Below are 19,486 nucleotides of genomic sequence, written 5' to 3' on the forward strand. Positions count from 1 at the left end.
CCACATAATTTATGACTGCCGTGCTTTCTCCGTCAATATGTCGCAGCTTTCTAGGCATATCCCACACATCCTTTGAAGAGATCAGAGGGTCTCTTGGCGACGTTGTCGCTCTCGTTGATTCCACCACCCTCTGCAATTACAGATACAAGTAGGTATGATATGAGCGAGCATGGCTGATATGACAATGTGACCCTTTAACCTTCTCAGAGTACAAATATCCTCCTGTTGACTTACAATTGTAAAAGATTTAGTTGTCATGCTTAGTTGAAATGGCCAATACACAACATCAGCGTACGAAATAATGGAGATAATAAGACTATCACACCATCTTAATTTGTGTTAGTCCTAAGCAGACCTTTGCTTAAATATAGATTTTTAAGTTTGCAATATGAACTTTGGACCAACTTATTTGCCTAGGAAACAAATCTTAGATCAGTAAAACTAAGTTGTGTGCATCAGACATAAGAGCAATTTCATTAATAATCTTTAGAAGAAGAACAATAGATTTAAGTGTCATCAGCATACTAATGTATTGACCAACTGTTTATAGAAGAATAAAAATCAAAGATACCTAGAGAGAAAAGTAGAGGGCTCAAGACACTACCTTGTGCAACACCCTGTTTGATCAAAATGTGATCTGATACTTTGTTATTAACAGACACACATTGAAAACAATTAATAAAATAACTTTAAAAAAAAAACAGAAGCATCACTTACACGAATAAATATTATACAAAGTGGTCCTTAGAATCGGAAAGTTTTGATAATGTGAGTAACGTGCTTTTGTAATTAAATCGCACTACAAAAATAATAACTGTATAGTTCTTTCCGAAATTATTTCCTTATTGGTCGGCACGGCAGAGTTCCTTCGGCTCATGCTATAAAGGTATGTAAATTTGAAACCACAGGTTCAGCTGTCAATAGCTTTGTTCGCGGTGACAGTTCTGAACGCATCCCGGATCAGTCAGGAACTCTTTATCCTTTAATAATATGCGCATGCGTGATTCATAACCGGTTCGGAATTTATTTCAAGCACGAACGATCCTCAGACTGTCAACATCTAAATTTGTTAGATTAGTGCTCTATTAGAAAGAAGTTTTTTTTTTCTTTAAACAGTAAAGATTTAAAGCAGAGAAATGGCTAGGAATTACTATAATAAATTTTCATAGAGTTATTTTTAATTTTTATTGGAGGTATTTAAGCGACAAACTACCCATAAAACTAACAAAAACAGTAGGACAAGCAATTATTATTTATAACAGCAACTATTTTTGGTTTTAAATTTTAAAATATAATAAGATAAGTACCAGTTATCAGAAAATAAACACAAAAAGAGTAAATAGTCATTAAAAATCTACTGCGCAAGTCCAGAACTCGAAATTCTAAAGAAAATCCAAGGATCGATTGAACTAGTTACAGATTGATCCTGAACAAGTAACAAAACATCCGCGAACGGCAGGATTTCGAACTAGAAGTTCAGGACTGGTCACCGCAAACGCTGCTTTTAACAATGCGCATGCAAAGTAATTTTGAACTTGTCCAGGACAGCGAACAAAGCTAATGTCAAACATAAGCGACCAAGAAAAAGTACCCCTGAGAACGTCGATCGCGTTAGAGGCTCTGTAGAGCACAGTCCAAAACGTTCAGCCGTAAAGCGAGCTCAGGCATTAAACATATGTAAGAGTTTCTTACTTCGAATACTGCACAAAGATCTCAATCTTCACGCATACAAAATTCAAATATTCCAAGCACTAAAACATTCTGTTTGCTGAAACTTTCCTTGAGAATGAGATCGATATTCACAATTCGTGGATGTCTGATGAGGGGCACTTTTAGTTTCCCGACTACACCAACAAACAAAATTGCCGTTACTAGAGTTCAGAAAGTCCGCAGATGCTCCTCGAAGAACCGCTATACAGCCCAAAGGTAACAGTATGGTGTGTAATATCATCCATGTGGATTATCGGTCCCTAATTTTTGGAGGATGCGAATGATAACACTTTTACGGTCAATTCCGAGCGTTATACCAATATGATTAATTATTTTTTGAGTAAGCAATTAAATAGAATTCCACAGAACAACCAATCGTGGTTTCAGCGAGATGCTGGTTCTTCACACACCACAAAAGCGGCCTTAAACTTTTTGCAATGATTGTTTCCGACACACATTATTTCTAGACGAGGAGATATTGACTGGCCTACAAGGTCGCCAGATCTAACGGCTTGCGATAACTTTTTATGGAGCTACCTAAAATAAAAGGTCTTTATTGTTAAACCAATAACCATTCAGGAGCGTAAAACGAAAATTATTGAAGAAATTGCTAATATCCCCGTCGATATGTTGCATAGGGTTATGGAGAATTACCATGAAAGGCTTCAAGAGTGTATTGAGAGAAGTGGAGGACAATTAACTGGAATTATTTTTAAGAAATAAAAATAGCATATTACTAGCTTTTTATTGTTTTACTTTATTTTATTTAAATTAGCGTTGAAATCTTAAAGTAATCAAAACTTCTCGCTCTCAAGGACCACCTTGTATTTTACAAAATATGATACTGAATAGTGTCACAAACTTTGCTAAAATCGATCGCTAGCATTAAAAATGTCATACGTAACCTTAGCGAGTGCTGAAAATTGAGCAGTTGAACGGCATTTGTTAATCATAAAGTTAAAAACATCAATGAGCTGAGGAAAAGGACTGATCCAATAGAGCCCTATTCTATATGTATCACCAAAGTTACTTAGCGTGTTTTGATTATTACCAATCGGAACAAAGTAATTACTAAATTCTTCAGGGCCTTTAGAAGAAATATACCTAATAAGATGCATCGGGTTCTTTTTTTTTTGTTTAAATTTATAATTAAAATATGACTTTTCCTGGCACACAGCTGTATTAACGAAGCCAGTTATGCGTACAGTTTTATACTCAAGCCAGTTTAAATCCGAATTAGCTCAATAGAGCCTTATCTCTAAGTCACATCATAAATTAAATTCAAGAGTCAACCTGGACACTTCGTTACTTTAACAGTCAGTAGTACGGGAAGTATGTAAAGCAACCTCCAGAACATTGATATTCCAAAACTAACCATATCATCACCAGAGTCAAAGGCAAATAAATTCTTCCAAATGATAGCATTTCGAAAATCTCTTAAAAATAAATTGCATTTGAAGCAACTGTGATAACCAGTAGGGTGTTAGAGTTACTTATTGTTATATGGGAATAAACCATTTGTATTAAATTATATTTTTCAAGAAAATATTTAAAAAGCTTAAAACTACTTAAGTCTGCGCAAAAGTATATATTATAGTCACTTCCAAATACCACAGCATCATATTCAGAAAATCCTACTATGAAGCTTTTTCTTGTTACCCCATCCATATATCTCGTAATTCAAAGGAGAGTACAATAAGAACACTGTTATTTACACCTATCCAGGTATAGAATACCGAATGTCCTACGCAAACTATTTTCAAGAACTCATTTTAAAAAAAAACCATTACAAGTATGTGCACCTGAAGCATTAAGTTAATGGCTCTATTGTATCAATAATTCAATTCCCTTAATTCACCTTACTCTATATTTCCTTACCTGCAGAAATCATTTCTTATTTTTACTCATAATTTTAAAGATTCTGTAGTAAAAGCAGAAAGTTCCAACATGGCGCCCACAATATACAGATCAATTCATCACGTCAGTCATGAACCGATTCGTATGCAAATCTCGGGGCCGTATGTCCGACATATCTGCATAACAGGCTCTCCGTGCAGTGCCAGTTCTAATCTAAACGACCAAAGCTTATGAGAATTCTGTGAGTGTTCTCTCTTATTCGCTCCGGCTCCCAGTCGGTTACTGTTAGAGCAAAAGAGACAAGGGAGTTGGAGTAGTTACCCCTTTTGGAAATATTGATGACGCAGCAGACCATTTCAGAATTGATTCAGCTGTCGCTGTTTTTTTCGATTTAAATTTTAAATCTTTAGATTAAATAGATAGGGGAGTCTATACAGCGTAACTATTTTATGTATATACAGAATAGGTATTAAAGTATTTATAAAATACCTTAATTACTTTCGATATTTATCGTCAAAAAAAATATAGCTTCACGTCCTTAAGGCCTCTCGTCTATCGCTTTATTTTGTTTGGCCATAAGCAATTTTTTTTGTGGTGGAGCCATTCACCCTCTAAATGCCATACTGCCCTTAACCACTGACTGGAAAATTCTCCTTTGTGCTAGTTGGATATAAATATTAGAAAACTCCGTGGGGAAGCCGTCCCTATCGATTTTCAGGACTTCTGATGTAACATTTGGCTTTAAAGGGCAATTACGCAAAATGTCACACTTATGGCGCTCGAGGAAAAAATATTATAGAAAAACACTTTTTTAGTTCTTAGTAATAGTAAAAAGGGGGTGGAGGAGCTGAGAATTGTTTATTGCAACCTGATTTGTCCAACAGGAAGCTTTCTGTATTGAATTATGTATCAGAATGTTAGAGGTCACAGTCGTAACGGTAAAACTTATGCTTTTTATAAATCTGTGTGTGAGGGCAAATATGATGTGGTTGCAGTATCTAAAACTTGGCTGCCGGATGGTGTCTACGACAGGGAGTTGTTATCAAGTGAACACACTGTATATAGCGACAGGAATTTGGAGGCTATATGGGGTAATGTTGGTGGGCTGAATAATCTATGTTCAATCAAAGTCCAGATCTCATTGATCTGGAAAATTTGCAGATTCTATGGATGGATGTTGTTTGCTTCAAGATTAGCGTGGACTCTTTATTTTTATATCGATTTTTATATTTGCTATTTATGTACTTTCTAATTCTCCAATTGAAGATTACAGGTTCTTGTTTGACTATATCTCTGTTCTTAACTGCATACGAAACCAGAAAGTTTTAATCATGGGTGATTTTAATATCAATATTAAGGTTCTAGGGTCAACTGTTAATACGAAGGTGGCATTATTGAATAATGTGATGTTTATGGGGCAATTTCCAGTTTCAGAGAAGTATAGGCTGCAGTAGTTGGAAAAGAACTAAATCATTAGCTGACTTTAATGCTTATAAATCCTTGCAAGGATACATAAAGTCCTATATTGATGTAGCGTGATGTAGGGTTATATAACAAATAATGAAAATTCTTTATTTTGTAGTACCAATTTCTGAGGTAATATTTTCCGTTAAATGACGATCGATAGTGTTTTTTGAGGTTCGACGCTCCGTCAAAAGTTTATCTTTCATGTTTTTGTCAGCAAACAAGATTTCATTACAATTTTCAGCACGAGCTAAAAATAATGAAGCTTGAATAACATCTTTCCAACACACTTATTAGTCATAATCTTAGGTAGGTAATACATCCGTTATAATATCAATAATCATGTTCTATATAAAAGTAATAATTTTGACAAAGAGACTTTTAGACAAAGCTTTTAAGGTTTTAATAAATCCCTGAAATCCCATTATCGAGGAATTTGGTAGATATTCGTAGTATGGATGAACCAGTGCTGCATGAGTATAACAACGATGTAGCTACTGAATTGGAATAACAACGTTGAAAGTGTATGTAAAATAAAAATGCCCCCTATTTCTCGCACACAGTTCTAGTGTGATACATCTATTTTGCATATAATTACTAGACATCGTTAGTCATTAAAATTCGACAGAAAATGTCGTAAAGAACGTTTCTAATCAAAAACATCAAATTTGAGAAAAATGTAGTTAGTAATCATGATGCAAATTTTGAATGCTTTTGCAAATTTCTTTGGTAGCGTCCTTAACAGCTCTACTTCATCTAATAATTTCAGCAAAGTACAATCTGCTTCTCAAAATATTCACATCTATGAATTAAATCATGTGGATATATTATCATCCTTAGAAAAAATTAAAAATTGCAGGGTTTGACAGTATGTACATATTCCTTCTTTTCTCCTACATGATTGTGCTTCGTCTTTCGCTGAACCTCTGTTTATACTTTTGCAATTTGTCACTACGCACAAGCACTTTTATCAACGTCTGGAAACAAGCAAAAATTTGCCCGGTCTTTAAGTCAGAAGGTATAAATATGGTGAAGACCTATCGCCCAATCTCCATTTTGTCCAACTTTTCCAAAGTCTTTGAAACCTGCATTTATAGCAACCTGTTTCACCAAATTAAACATATTATTTTACCTAATCAGCATGAGTTTTTTCAGTGTAGATCAACAGGTACTAATTTCACATCATATATGCGGCACGCATATGAGGCTATACATTGCAAATACCAACTTTTTAAAATGGAGTTTTTCATTTCCTACTTAGTAGATAGAGCGCAATTTGTGGACTTCAATGGGTTTAGATCATCTGACTACATTGCCTAAAGTCGTGCCCCTAGGGGAGCAATCTTGCTGCATTTTTGTTTTCATCAACGACATTTCCACGAATATCACCAGTGAGTTTCTACTGTTTGCGGATGACATGAAACGTTTCGTCCTGACTGCATGCAGCTGCAAGCTGATCTTAATAGGGTTTATAAATGGTGCGAAATTAACATACTCCCAGTTAATCTGCAGAAATGTAAGAAGATGTCAATTTCCTTCCAGATGTCAAAGATGAGGTTGCCTTCGGGTACGTAATATATGATATATACATCACATTTTCAAATTTTAACTCTGTTTGTGATGAAATTTGGGGGTCTGTGTTGATAAAAAGCTTACCTTCAATACTTCACTATTTTGTAATACATCAAGCAGAACAATTTTGTTTAACTCCCTAATATAAAAATTTAATAAATTTGTTAAACTCACGCCTATTGTATGATGCTTCTCTATGATGGTGAATGTATGATGGGATTATGAAGTAACATTCACAGGTTCGAACCAATTGAACGAAAATTCTACAAATATATTAATTTTAGGTTTAATGATTTAAAAACATATCTATACCCTGAGAGGGACCTCAACCAGCAGTTTTTGGCTTTTTTGGTTTGATTGCCTGCAAGGTTTGATGCACTGTCTCTTCAGCAATATACTGTTTGTGGGAGCTTGGTATTTTTATTTAAAATATGCAACAATCAAATTGATGCTTTAGATCTTTGATCAGCTTTGAATGTTGCTGTTCCCTTCGTCTATACAAGAAGACGCAGAGTATTTTATCTTGACACTTACGGCACCAATTTAGCCAAGAGAGAAACCATATATGGCGTTCAATGATGTTCCGTAACACATCAACATCCATCCATATTGATGTTAATATGATGGCATGACTATGAATAATTTCAAATCTGTTATTTCAGATAGAATTAGATTGTTAGTTGTTTACGTATTTAATGTTTTACCTACTATAGTTTTATATGGCACCACCTAGTGAATTTGATATTGTTATTTGTTACATAACTGAATTTATTGTATTATCTGTTGATATTTCAATAATTGTCTTATTATTAGGATGTGTTTCCTGTTGGACACTAAAACTTTGAATTTGAATTTAATCAGGACCTCCTAGCTTAATGATGACTTGATTTGAATGATGTCTGAGCTTATCAAAGTCCTTTGAAAAGATCGACCACCAGACTTTACTTGGGAAGCTGAGAAGGTGAACTGCGTGACGCTACTCTAAGATGGATAAAGTCTACACTCAGCAGATGACGTAATCACTCGGAAGGATTAAGAGTTTTTTCTCATATATCTTGGCATTGCCCAAGTCTCTTGATTCTAGCATCAACCTTGAGAGATCTTCTAGGTATTACATGTGACCAACTAAAAACTGTTTTCTTGCCAAGCATGTGCTGAGTGCTCAAATGTATATGTATGATATTTTGGGGTAGAGAAACTGATTTTGATAGAGCATTTATTATCAAAATAAGGCTATAAGAACTATGATCAACATGAAAGATCAAGATACTTACAGGAGAAGAGTCTCGGATCTGGGTCTGTTGACATAATCACGTCTTTGATATAGATATATATACATATAACTAGTAACTGTGTAGTTTCGTTTTATTTCATTATAATTGTAACCGTTAGGATGTAACGTTAACTTCTAATAGTTCTTTTTTTTTTAATGTATATGTGTCTTAATGTAAGATTTTAATTTTCACATTGTAAGTAAGTATTTTATGACTTTAGATTATTTTCGTTGTGATTATGTTATTTCGTGATTTCGTTGTGATTTAATTGTAATGTTATTTTAATTCTTGGACCATTTGGACATTTTAATGGTGTGTATTATTTTTCTTTGTATTTTAGCTTTCCTCCTGAAGAAGCTACAAATTAGTAGCAAAATATAGAGGTTCCTTAATTGGAATAAAGGATTTTTATTTATAAATTTAAACAGACCGATTCCCCAGAATAACCAAACTACTTGTATCGTAGTACGGTCGAGAAAACGATAATGCTGCCCCTCCAATAATCTTCGTTCCAACGTATCCCCATCACAGATGTTCGATGAGATTGAGATCTGGACTGTTAGCCGACCATTCCATAACTTCCATATATGGTCATTTAAAAAAATTGTTTTTATCCTAGCCACGTGTGGCCTAGCGTTATCGTGTTGTAAAATGAAATCTGCTTCCATATTATCCGCAAAAGGAATCACGTGTGGTGTAAAAATTTCTTCTAAGTAATGTAATGACCCTAAGAAACCGTTTGCAATTACCATTAAGTCGGTGCGTCCATTTAAACATATACCAGCCCAGCCCATAATAGACCCTCCTCCAAACCGAACAGTTTCTTGCACAGCTGAGTCCAAATACCGCTCACCTGTTCGTCGCCATACCAGAACTCGTCCATCGTTGTGATGTAAGCAGAACGTGGGCTCATCCGTAAACAAAACATTACTCCATTGTGGTATTGTCCAATGACGATGTGCTTCGGCAAAAATTCTTTGAGCTCTTCGATGTTCTGCTGTTAAACGAGGCACTCTAACCAGCCTTCTAGCACGCAAGTGAGACTGATGAAGTCTATTACGTTTGATCAGACATTCTGGTTCCCGCTGTGGCTGCTAACTGATTTGAAGCGCTCGTGCAGTAGTGGTTCATTCCCTAATCGCCCATAAACTTAATAAAAGGTCTTCTCGAGCTGATGGTGCCCTTTGACGTTGAAGATAGGGCCTTCTTCTGATAATACCATAACTTAAATATCGAGTCCATGCTCTGTTTATAGTGACCCGACTCACACTAAAAATGTCTACGACTCTTCTTCTGGAATAACCTTCTTCAATTAACGTTACGGCTCTATCGATTTGAACTTCGTTTAGGTCCACTCTACGGCGTATTCTTCTACCTAGTACATCAATATTCATGTTTTCACTGTAAGATTTTAACTAAGACTGATAAAAACAGGCGCAACTTTAATATGCGCTAATATTTAACATTAAAATGTTTAATTTTTTTTCTGAGGATACCAGACAAAAAAAAATAGTTTAGAAGTATACAAATAAGGCTGAAGTTATTGTCATTGTAAAATAATATTTTCGTTTAATTACAAAATACGTGAAATGTAAGCTTGAGGAGTAGTGCCTCCTTTTTCGTTTTGAGTAGTTTATATATATATAGAGAGAGAGAGAGCGTATTAATTTAGTATAGTTTTTACTTTTTCATAAATTGATGCATTTTTAGCCAAATTCAATAAAATATTTGTAGCAATTATGTCTTGTGTATAATAATAGACATTATAATTTGAATAAATAACGTAACACACTCAGAATTTTAATTTTGTTTAAGAAAGAAACTGGTTTTTTATCAATCAAGCAAATCAAACTTTACACAGAAAAATTAAATTCAGCTGCAGCAATACCGTTCGGTGGAAGCCAACTGGCACCAAACTAAATTAAATTTCGAATTTTCCTTAAAGCATTTCGGCCAATAATTCTCCGATAGAAAATTTGCGGAAAAATGCGAAACATTTTTAATTTCGCACCAGCTCGAGTGGCAGAAGGAAATTCGGCGAAAAAATCGCTCAAACGGTTTGATAAATGTTTGCCGTGGCTCCGGAAAATGTTCTTTAGTTTTTCACGCTTTGTTGAGTTTTAATAACATTTCGAAATTTTTACCAAATTCCTTCATTTTGAAGCGAGATACCTTTAAAATTTTCCACCAGAGCGCATTAAGTAAACAGGGTGACTCAAAGGTTTTGTCGATTACAGCCGTAGCATAAGTTCGTGGATTAAGTATTCGCAACGCATCGACCTAATCTATAGAGAAACCGAGAGAAGCCCGAGGGAGAGGGACGGGATAAATGGGGCCATCGGCCTCACGCGAAACAATCAAATGGTGCAGTAGTATCATAAATTTGCCTACCCCTATATGTAGGCAAGAAAGGACCCTCATAACAGGCCTATCCCTGGTGTGAGCTTTACTGGCTTTACTGATCTCCGAGATTAGTTTCTAGCTTGGTCGGTTCTTTTTTGTTTGATAAGACATCAGATTGACATGCTGCTCGTTTTGAAAAAGAAAGTTAATGCCACTTTTTGAAAAAGAAAGCTAATGCCAAACAGTTTTCGGTCGTTCGGATGTCACTCTTTACAGTTCCTTCGATTCTTAAATGTTTTTAAATAATGAAAGTATATGAAAGAGGAAGGTTTTAATAATTTGGATACTGTAATTTTTTTTTGGTTTTAGTTTTGATGTTAGAGCATCAATTCTGCCTACCCCAGTATACTGACAAAATTAAGTAAGGGTACCTCTCATTGTAAAACAAAATGCAAAGGTCACCATATTATTCCTTCTAGCTTTTTTCTAGTTTATTATTCAAATACTAATTTAAAAACATATTAATACGCTGATTATAAAATTAAACAAACTGGTTTATGAAAAAAAGGATCTGCTAGGTTGGATAAAGAATCTGGTGCCAGCAAAGATTTTAAGGCTTATCAAGAGACCCTCAACTAAATTTTGTAATCTATCTATTCTTAGAGTACTTTAATGTGATCTTGTCACAACTCAACTAGAGCATGCTTTCTCAGTGTAGAATTATGTCAATACATGCAGGAATTGGAAGTACTTAAAGGTGTCTGTCTTATATCCATTTCAAACTTTGTAGATATCAATTCGAATAGTTTGACTGTGATTGTCTTTATAAGACAAAATCCAGCAATACTTTCCTACAGAACATCTCATATATCTTTTGTACAAATTACTGAGCTCAATGGCTGAGGGTTCAGGTCTACTTGAGGAGCATTCCTTCTCACAAAACTAATTATGGTTTCAATACATTATTTTTTAGCCTCATAATTAAACTACAACAAAATGTATTACTAGAGATTTTTTTACTTTCACCTTGGGTGCCTTTTTCAGAATTATATAGGTCAGAAGTATTCTGTATAATTACATAGCAAGTATACAATTTTTATATACCTATTTCTGTAACTAATTTTAGGATAAATATAGTGGTTAAGGCCGTATTATAATAAATTTATAATAAAAATAGAAGTAGGTAGATAAAGACTGAAAAAATCTACCTGCTTGCCTCACCTTCTAGCCATTGTACTTGACTTATAAATGATACTAGATTGATATCTGGCTAATTTACAAGAGACCTTGGAATAATATTAAGGACTGAATTGGAATTAGTGAACCGTAAGTCTGGTGCTAAAAGTAGGCCAACATTAAGGATGCTGGGATTTAACAAGAGGGTTCCCAGCTAGAGTTTTATGATATGGCTTGTTTTTACTGTAGTCTTGCCAAAACGCAACTAGAGTATAGCTTCATCAGTGTGAAATCCACATTACATAAACATACGAACGAATTAGAAGAATTTGGACCAACTGCACCATAAACATTTCAAATTTCTTAGATATCAGATTGCAGAGCAACAGCCATCATTCGAACAGTGTTTATCATAGTCTAACACAGCTACACTTTCCTACAAGTTAGCAGAACATGACATGTAAAAATTGGTGAATTCTACTGTTATTTCAACTACTTTGCAGCAATCTTATCAGAACTCAGCTAGAGTATACTTTCTCAGTGGAATCCACCATCCATTTCAAATTCCTTGTAAATTTAATGTCTAATGAATAACTTAGTTTTCTAGTGGCAGTTTTATCATAACTCAATTATATCAGATCATGGATTTTTCAAGATCTCCCGTCTCTTTGAACAGATTAGTGTATAAATGAGTACTGACCACTAAGAGCACTCAAATATTCAGCATTTCTTTCTATTGAGCTCCCTACAGAACTAATTATGGTTGTAACAGATTAATTTCTTGTGATTCCAAAACTAGCAGACACTTTTTCCCAACCTAATTTGAGATTTTTCAGAATCCATTGTATCATTAGAATTAACTTTTAAAATGGACCAATAAATAAATAAATAAAATGATATACCTATAGTCATTTTATTTACTGCATGAGAGATATAATATACACACATCTCCAAAGGTCTTGACCCCCTTTGCTAAATTTTGCTGTTTTTAATTTAAGCTGGTCATGTTTTGTATATAAATACATTCTTACCTTAGTATAAAAATAAACAACAATATATGGCAATAAATTGTTTTAGATATGCAAGCAATATAAAATGAAGCAGTTCTGAAGTAATTTCGAGTGACAAATTATCGATTAAAATGCTAGGAAATCTGATTTCTACCGTTGGATAAGGCAAGAATAGTGGCCTTACATCAAGAAGTTTTACCAAATCTGCTGGCTGCTGATAACCAATAGCTTTTACTTGCTTGGCTTTTACTAGAATGGCGCAACGTGTTATTTTCAAACGAGTGACGACTTGGCCTACACGGTGATAGTGGATGGGAAGGAGTCTGGAGGGGTTCAGGGAGGAGAACAATGACAGGTGCCATATATGCTGACTGAACAATTATTGAAGCAATCAGTCAACCGTTCGGGAACGCAATATTCAGAGAATGAACTGCCGGCGAACTCTCCAGACATAATTCCCATTGAACATGTATGGGGTAGAGCAATATCCAATCGAGACAATCCTCCTTTAACGCTTCAGAGCTTGAGGTCAGCTGATCAATCAGAGTGGAATAATATTCCAGAGAGCTTCGGTAATAACTTGATTTGTGCAATACCGAGAGGTATTGGTCTCTTGATTGAAAGAAAAGGACAGCCAGCACATATCCTCCAATGGATGTCCATTATTGCTTCAAACTAAGTCAAAATGTTCATGGATCAATAATGGGCATCATATGTATAATCATTTTTAGCAATCCAATGGACTTCAAACTGACTTTGTCCAACGGAATTTTATTGACGTTCGAAACGATTTTTTGAAACATATAATTAGTTTACTTAAGTCCATGTGGATAGTTCTTCTTGAAGGCCATTGGATCCTTATTTTTATATATTATATACATAACAGATCCATCTCTGGTAAAAAAATGTTTCTTAAATATACATATGATGAATTACGAATCTATTAAACCCATGGCTTATCAAGCAACAGATAAAATTTAAAAGCCATTACCAGTGTGACTGATATTTTCAAAAATACTTTAACTGTCTAATCGAAAGTTGAGTGATGCGTTATTGAGCGTATTGATTGGCGAAGATTTGCCAATTGACGATTATCACAGCGACGAGTTCAGTTACTTCTGAGATGACGCTGACGGCTTTACAGTTCCATTTAGATTTTAGTAATTATAGTTTATTATCAGGAATTATTCTCTCCAGAGTAAATAGGAAAAATCATTGTATTAATTATTTTAAATATGCATATTCTTTTCACATATCCGGAATTGTAACGCAAGATTTAATTACGGAATAGAATCTTTTTATCAGACTCTCTCCTACAAGTACAAGTTTGATTGCCAATGTCTTTATTCTTATCTATTTTCGACATAATAATCATATATACTCCTACTGGAAAAGCATTAATGGATACTATACATAATATTCCTAAAGCAAAACACATATATTCATATATTGTTTACAATCGAAATTGTCAATGCTTGGAAACATATTGTAATTTGCTTCCCATTTTTTTTGTAGATAAATGTTTTAAACCCTCCCCCCCCCCCCCCCCCCAATAAATACCATAATATAGTTCATATATTATGGTAATTGGTGATGGAAAGCACCAATAAATTTCACTTGAGCAGTATGAGTTAGAATATTATTGATAAAAGTTTTTGATCGAAAAGATACTTATAGTCTGATAATTTTTTATATGATAAAGATCTTTTATTAAATATCTGGTAGTTCCTTTTTTAGATTATTTTAAAATACTTTTGAGCTTTGGTAATTATGTAGTAAAGTTTAAAAACATAATTTAAGTTAAAGAAACTTTTATTCATGTTTAATTAGTATTTTGTAAAATTGTTTTGTGTTAATATTCCTTTGATTATGATGTGTATGAGAAAATATCAAGTACATATTAAAATTTAAAATAATAGGTCTTAACATTCTTACTATTTAGTTAAAGATATTTATTAAAGTTACAAAAATCATGTTTGTTATTCCCTTTTTTTTGTATAAACAGTAAAAATTTCTATATTAAAATAAATACTTATCTAGATATACAAAATACATTTTTCAAATACCCTCTATTATGGATGACTTCATCTAGAAAGCATTTGGACATACTATTTTATTTATCACTCTACATTAACAAATTATTTATCCAGAGGACAATTTTTTTCAATGGTCCTATAGCAGTATACTTTTGTGGCATTTATATCATCCCATCATGCATTGGATTTGAAGAAATTAACAGATGTCTGTTGGACCTTTATATAGGGTGTTACAGAATAAGATGCTGATCCTTGGGTGTTAATCCTTAGGTAATTTTAAGAAGAAAAGTTTAAATAAAGCTATCTCTTAAACCCCTTAACTTTTGAGTTACATGGTGTTAAAATCTGAAGAAAAAAATTGTTTCTTCTTCATAACTTTAATAACTTCCTAGATATGTTTATGAAATTTAGCACACATACTTTAAGTATCAACAGCCTTTGATGTAGGAGGTTTTTTAGAAGCATGGCATCCATACAGGAATGTAGACAAAATATTTTTGAAAAATATCATGTACGCCACTGTTTTTCCGTAAAATAAAAACTATTTTTATAATCGCCATTCATTTTAGGGCTCTATTACCGCGGAAAAAAAAATTATTTATTTATTTTATAAACATAATTATTTTAAAATAATATTATGATACATTATTTTACCATTAAACTAAAAGAACAATACATGAACAAAAATGAAAATAGTTTAGATTAGATGTTAAAAGTGGTCACCATAACCCTTAGTAGCACTTTTTTTTTAGGAGAACACTTTGTGGCTCAGAAGTTAAGGAGTTTAGGACATAGCTTTATTTGAACATTTCTTCTTAAAATAGCCGAAGGATCAGCATCTTATTCTGTAACACATTCCCAAAAGTGCTTCCTAAACAGGGTAGATTAAACATATCTTTTTTCGGTGTAAACACCTAGGACCGATTTTGCAACACCAAAATAACAAGTTTGACATTTTATTGGGTGTTAGCTTTGGAGGTTTTTATTTTTGTACACAAAATGATGGTGTACCTCAGGGTTCGGTTCTTGGCTTAATTTTATTTTTGTTTTATGAGCCTAAAGATTTAGGGGATGTTTACTTTATTTGCCAATGATGCTACTGTCTTGTGGAGTGATATGGATGAGCACAACCTGCAAAAATTGTTTATAATGCCTCTAATTAAAATTTGGTGTGACTTAAATAAACTTTGTTTTAATGTCTCAAAAACCAATATTGTCTCATTTAAATGTGACTTGGTTAGTGTTTACTTAGAAAACCCATTGTTAAGCACTACATCAGATATTAAATTCTTAGGCGTTCAAACAGATAATAAACTAAAATTTCAACAACATATTGAACAACCCACAAAAAACTGTTGCAACAAACTGCTTTGCAATTAGGATAATCTCCAATAAGTTAGATAAAGGTAGGACTAAACAGGCATATTTTGCATTAATTGAATCCCATTCACAGTAAGGCATATAAAGTTTATTGACGGAATTCCCATTTACAAAATGTATGTATATGTTTTTGGGCTTCTTGTTCTAAACACTTCATGCATACATTATATATGGTCCTTTAATCTTAATCTGTATCTTGCTTTGGTGCAGTATGATAAAAACAGTTTTTCAAAGAACTACAAAATACAGTAAGTCTTTAGTTTAGTAATCCTGGTATAAAAATATTTTGTTGAATTGTTTGATCTTTTTTTGATCCTAATAAGTTTTATAAGTTTTAATTAATTTTTATGTGTGGGTATAGAAAATAAAAATAGGGTCTTATTTTTCTTTTTTTTACTGTGCAATAGATTCATAGTTTAGTTTGTTTTGTTTTGCAATTTAGGTTTATATAAAAAAATACCAGCAAGTCCTCGCACAGCATACTAGCTTCTGAGCTGCTTTATTATTTATTAAATTTATTTGTATTTCTTTTGTTATATTGCATATGAAAATAAACATTACTATTACTATTTGTGTTGCAAAAAAGGGCAATTAGCTACATGAATAAAGCCAAAGCTACGCTTTTTTGCGGACAAAATTGGAACATTTCCCTGTCTCTTTATACTTGAAACAGTAGGTATCTTTAATACACAAGAAATATGGTGGCAGGATCTGACTCATATTTGAGTCAGGATTTGTCTTTTTTACTCCCACAATGCAGACACACACAGGGTACCATTGCCCTTTCCCAAATCAGCCCTGGTTCATGACTCTATTGCCTATAATAGTTGTCAACTTTTTAATCATTTCCCAATCAGAATAAGACAGATTTTTCAGGCTCATAGATTTAAAAAGGAAGTCAGGAAATTGCTTGTTGTAAGACCCTATTATGATATTGAAGAATATTATAGTGATACCTTTTAATGTATTTAGTTCCTACTGACATAAGTTTGATTGTGTTTTTTTTTACCTTTAGGTTTTATCAGCGCTTTATTATGTTTTATTTTAATTTTATTTTATTTTTATTTGTGTGCATATTTCATATATTTTTTTGAAGAGAAGGATAAGCTTGAAAGTCTTGAAAAAAAAATAGTAGTTTATTTTTATTATTTTAAATAAAAATAACACTTTTAAAGATTTGGAAGTTATGTCCTATAATTCTTCCTCTAAACTGATAAACTCTCTTCAAATGAAATTTTGATCCTAGAGATAATACTGCACTAATTTAACCCTCAAAATCAATCCTTGTAAACAGGGCTATACTAAAGTAAAAGTAGTTCATTCATTTGATCCATGGACCTAATAAATTTATTCAAATAATATTTTACTAAAGTTTCCATTTTCAACACATTCTTCTTTTATTATAATATTTTTCTTATTCTATATATATATTTTGTTATTTGTTGTCACCTACTTTTATTTGTTTGTTTTATACAGCTTTGTCCACAACAACAAATATTTAGAACAATAAAGCATATTTTAATTTTGAAAGAAGAGGAAGGGCAAGCTAAAGCCTTGAAAAAAAATTATTAGTTTATACTTATTTATTATTTTAAATACCAATAACACTTTTAAAGATTTAGAAGTTATGTCCTATAATTCTTCCTCTAAACTGATAACCCTTTAACTGAAATTTTGATCCTAGAGATAATCCTTCACTAATTTAACCCTCAAAATCAATCCTTGTAAACAGGGCTATACTAAAGTAAAAATAGTTCATTCATTTGATCCAAAGACCTAATGATAGATCCGCGGGTTATAAACGTACCTACAGACTACTAAAGTTATTTTGTCTCTGTTATATTTCTTCAAATAATATTTTACTAAAGTTTCCGTTTTCAATACTTTTTGGTTTTCTTTCATTGTTCTGCCTTATTTGGAAAACAAATGAACTCCTTTCAAATACCATGAATGAATAAAATACAATATAATTTGAAATTTTAATTTGTTTATTTTTTTAATGGGAGATGTTTTTAGATTCTTAGAATTTATACTATTAAAAATGTACTTCAGTTTTTTTTTGGATAAAAAGTCCATAAGATCCAAAAGTAGGTTTTCCTGTAATTAAAGAACAAGACTGGAGTATCCAATGTCCAATTAAGTGGAGACTTACCGACTTGCAGGACATTCTCAACACACCCACTTTCCAGTAGTTTCATGCCCTTGCAGAAAGCCAGGCTACCGGTCTCCTGGTTATTTTGTATCCTGGACAGGCTCGAGTACATGCAAATATCCCTCTCGTTCCTGGGAAAACTCCAAAAAACAATCCTCCGCTGCACGGGCTCGGGAATGCGGTCGTATTTCTCCTCGATCCGCGCGAAAGGGATCGTTTCCGCGACTTTTTTCGCCGTAATATCGAGTAACGAGTCGGGATTGCGGGACGGCGGAGGCCGTAGCCTCAAGGGGGCACAACAGGGAGGCAGAGCCCCCATGGGGGGCCGACGCACCGTAGTCGGTAGCAGCGCGTCTTGCGCCATGCGATCGCGACGAAACACCGAACTGGCGAGTGCCGATGCGATGCGACGGACGGCAAACCGAACGGAGTCGCGCGCCCTTCGCCTCCGTTTGTGGTGGGGGTTCGGCCTTTGCGCTGTTGCCAGGGGGTGCAAATTTAATTTCGCTTTAACTACCTCAGACCGCTCGAGTGTAACTTAGGGTGGCCGGATGTACGGCCAGTGCTGCCAATGACACGGCAAGTGCCGTGTTTTCACGGCTTTTGCGAATAAATACAGTTACCCTCAAAAGTATTTGCACAAAATTTATTTTTAACAATCTCACTTTACAATATAATGAATAACATATGCTACCTAATAATAATCTTGAATATTTTTTAAATACTACTGAACAATCCTATACTATTATTTATTAAATAAAAACAAAAAACTAATAACATTAATTTTTAGAACGAATTTTATATCTCAAAATTATTTGGACAAATAGAAAATTAGATAGGTTTACAATACAATAAATACCACATAATTATTTATTGTATTGTATGACACATCTAAGTCTTTTAAACGGTCCACAGACTTGCAAAAATTCCAAGCGATCGGTAGTACAACTAGTTTAGTATGCATTAGTTCACCATGGCACCAACTATCTCAAAAAAGACTATGGCTGCTTTAGTAGTCGCGTTGTTTTCGGATGATACTAATGAAGTGAAAAAAAAGAAAAGGCTGTGGTGTAAAAAATGGTTAATTAAAAGGCATATTTATTCACATATGAATTTACTTAATGAACTACGCGCCACAGAACCAATAGATTTCAAGAATTATTTACGAATGGACGACGATTCATTCAATATATTATTAGAGTTAGAACGGCCAGCAATTACGAAACAAAATACAGTCATAAGAGATGCAATTAGTGCGTAAGAAAGATTAACTGTTACTTTGAGATATTTGGCTACTGGAAATTCCTATGAAGACCTTAAATTCAGTACAGCTATATCACCTCAGTCCATAGGTCAAATCATTCGTGAAACCTGCCGAGCTATTTATGAATCACTAAAAAGGGAATACTTGAAGGTAGGTAAAGCCCTGACAAAGTTGGAAACAGAGCATTTATTTTTATATTAAACTCAAATAACATTATATCAAAACATTCAAAAAGGAAAAATATTCAA

General features: G+C 33.5%; 1 protein-coding gene across 1 annotated transcript in view; it reads right to left on the minus strand.

Annotated features, from left to right (window-relative positions):
- The window catches only part of LOC126736886 (zinc finger SWIM domain-containing protein 4-like), a 410,579-nt gene extending 392,181 nt beyond the window's left edge, over positions 1-18,398 (minus strand). Inside the window, exon 1 of the mRNA XM_050441498.1 lies at positions 17,975-18,398. Coding sequence (XP_050297455.1) covers positions 17,975-18,338 — 364 coding nt within the window. The 5' untranslated portion in view covers positions 18,339-18,398. The remainder of the gene's footprint in view (positions 1-17,974) is intronic.
- Between the last annotated feature and the right edge of the window lie 1,088 nt (positions 18,399-19,486).

This window comes from Anthonomus grandis, chromosome 5 (assembly GCF_022605725.1).
Source record: "Anthonomus grandis grandis chromosome 5, icAntGran1.3, whole genome shotgun sequence".
In the NCBI taxonomy this organism is placed as follows: domain Eukaryota; kingdom Metazoa; phylum Arthropoda; class Insecta; order Coleoptera; family Curculionidae; genus Anthonomus; species Anthonomus grandis.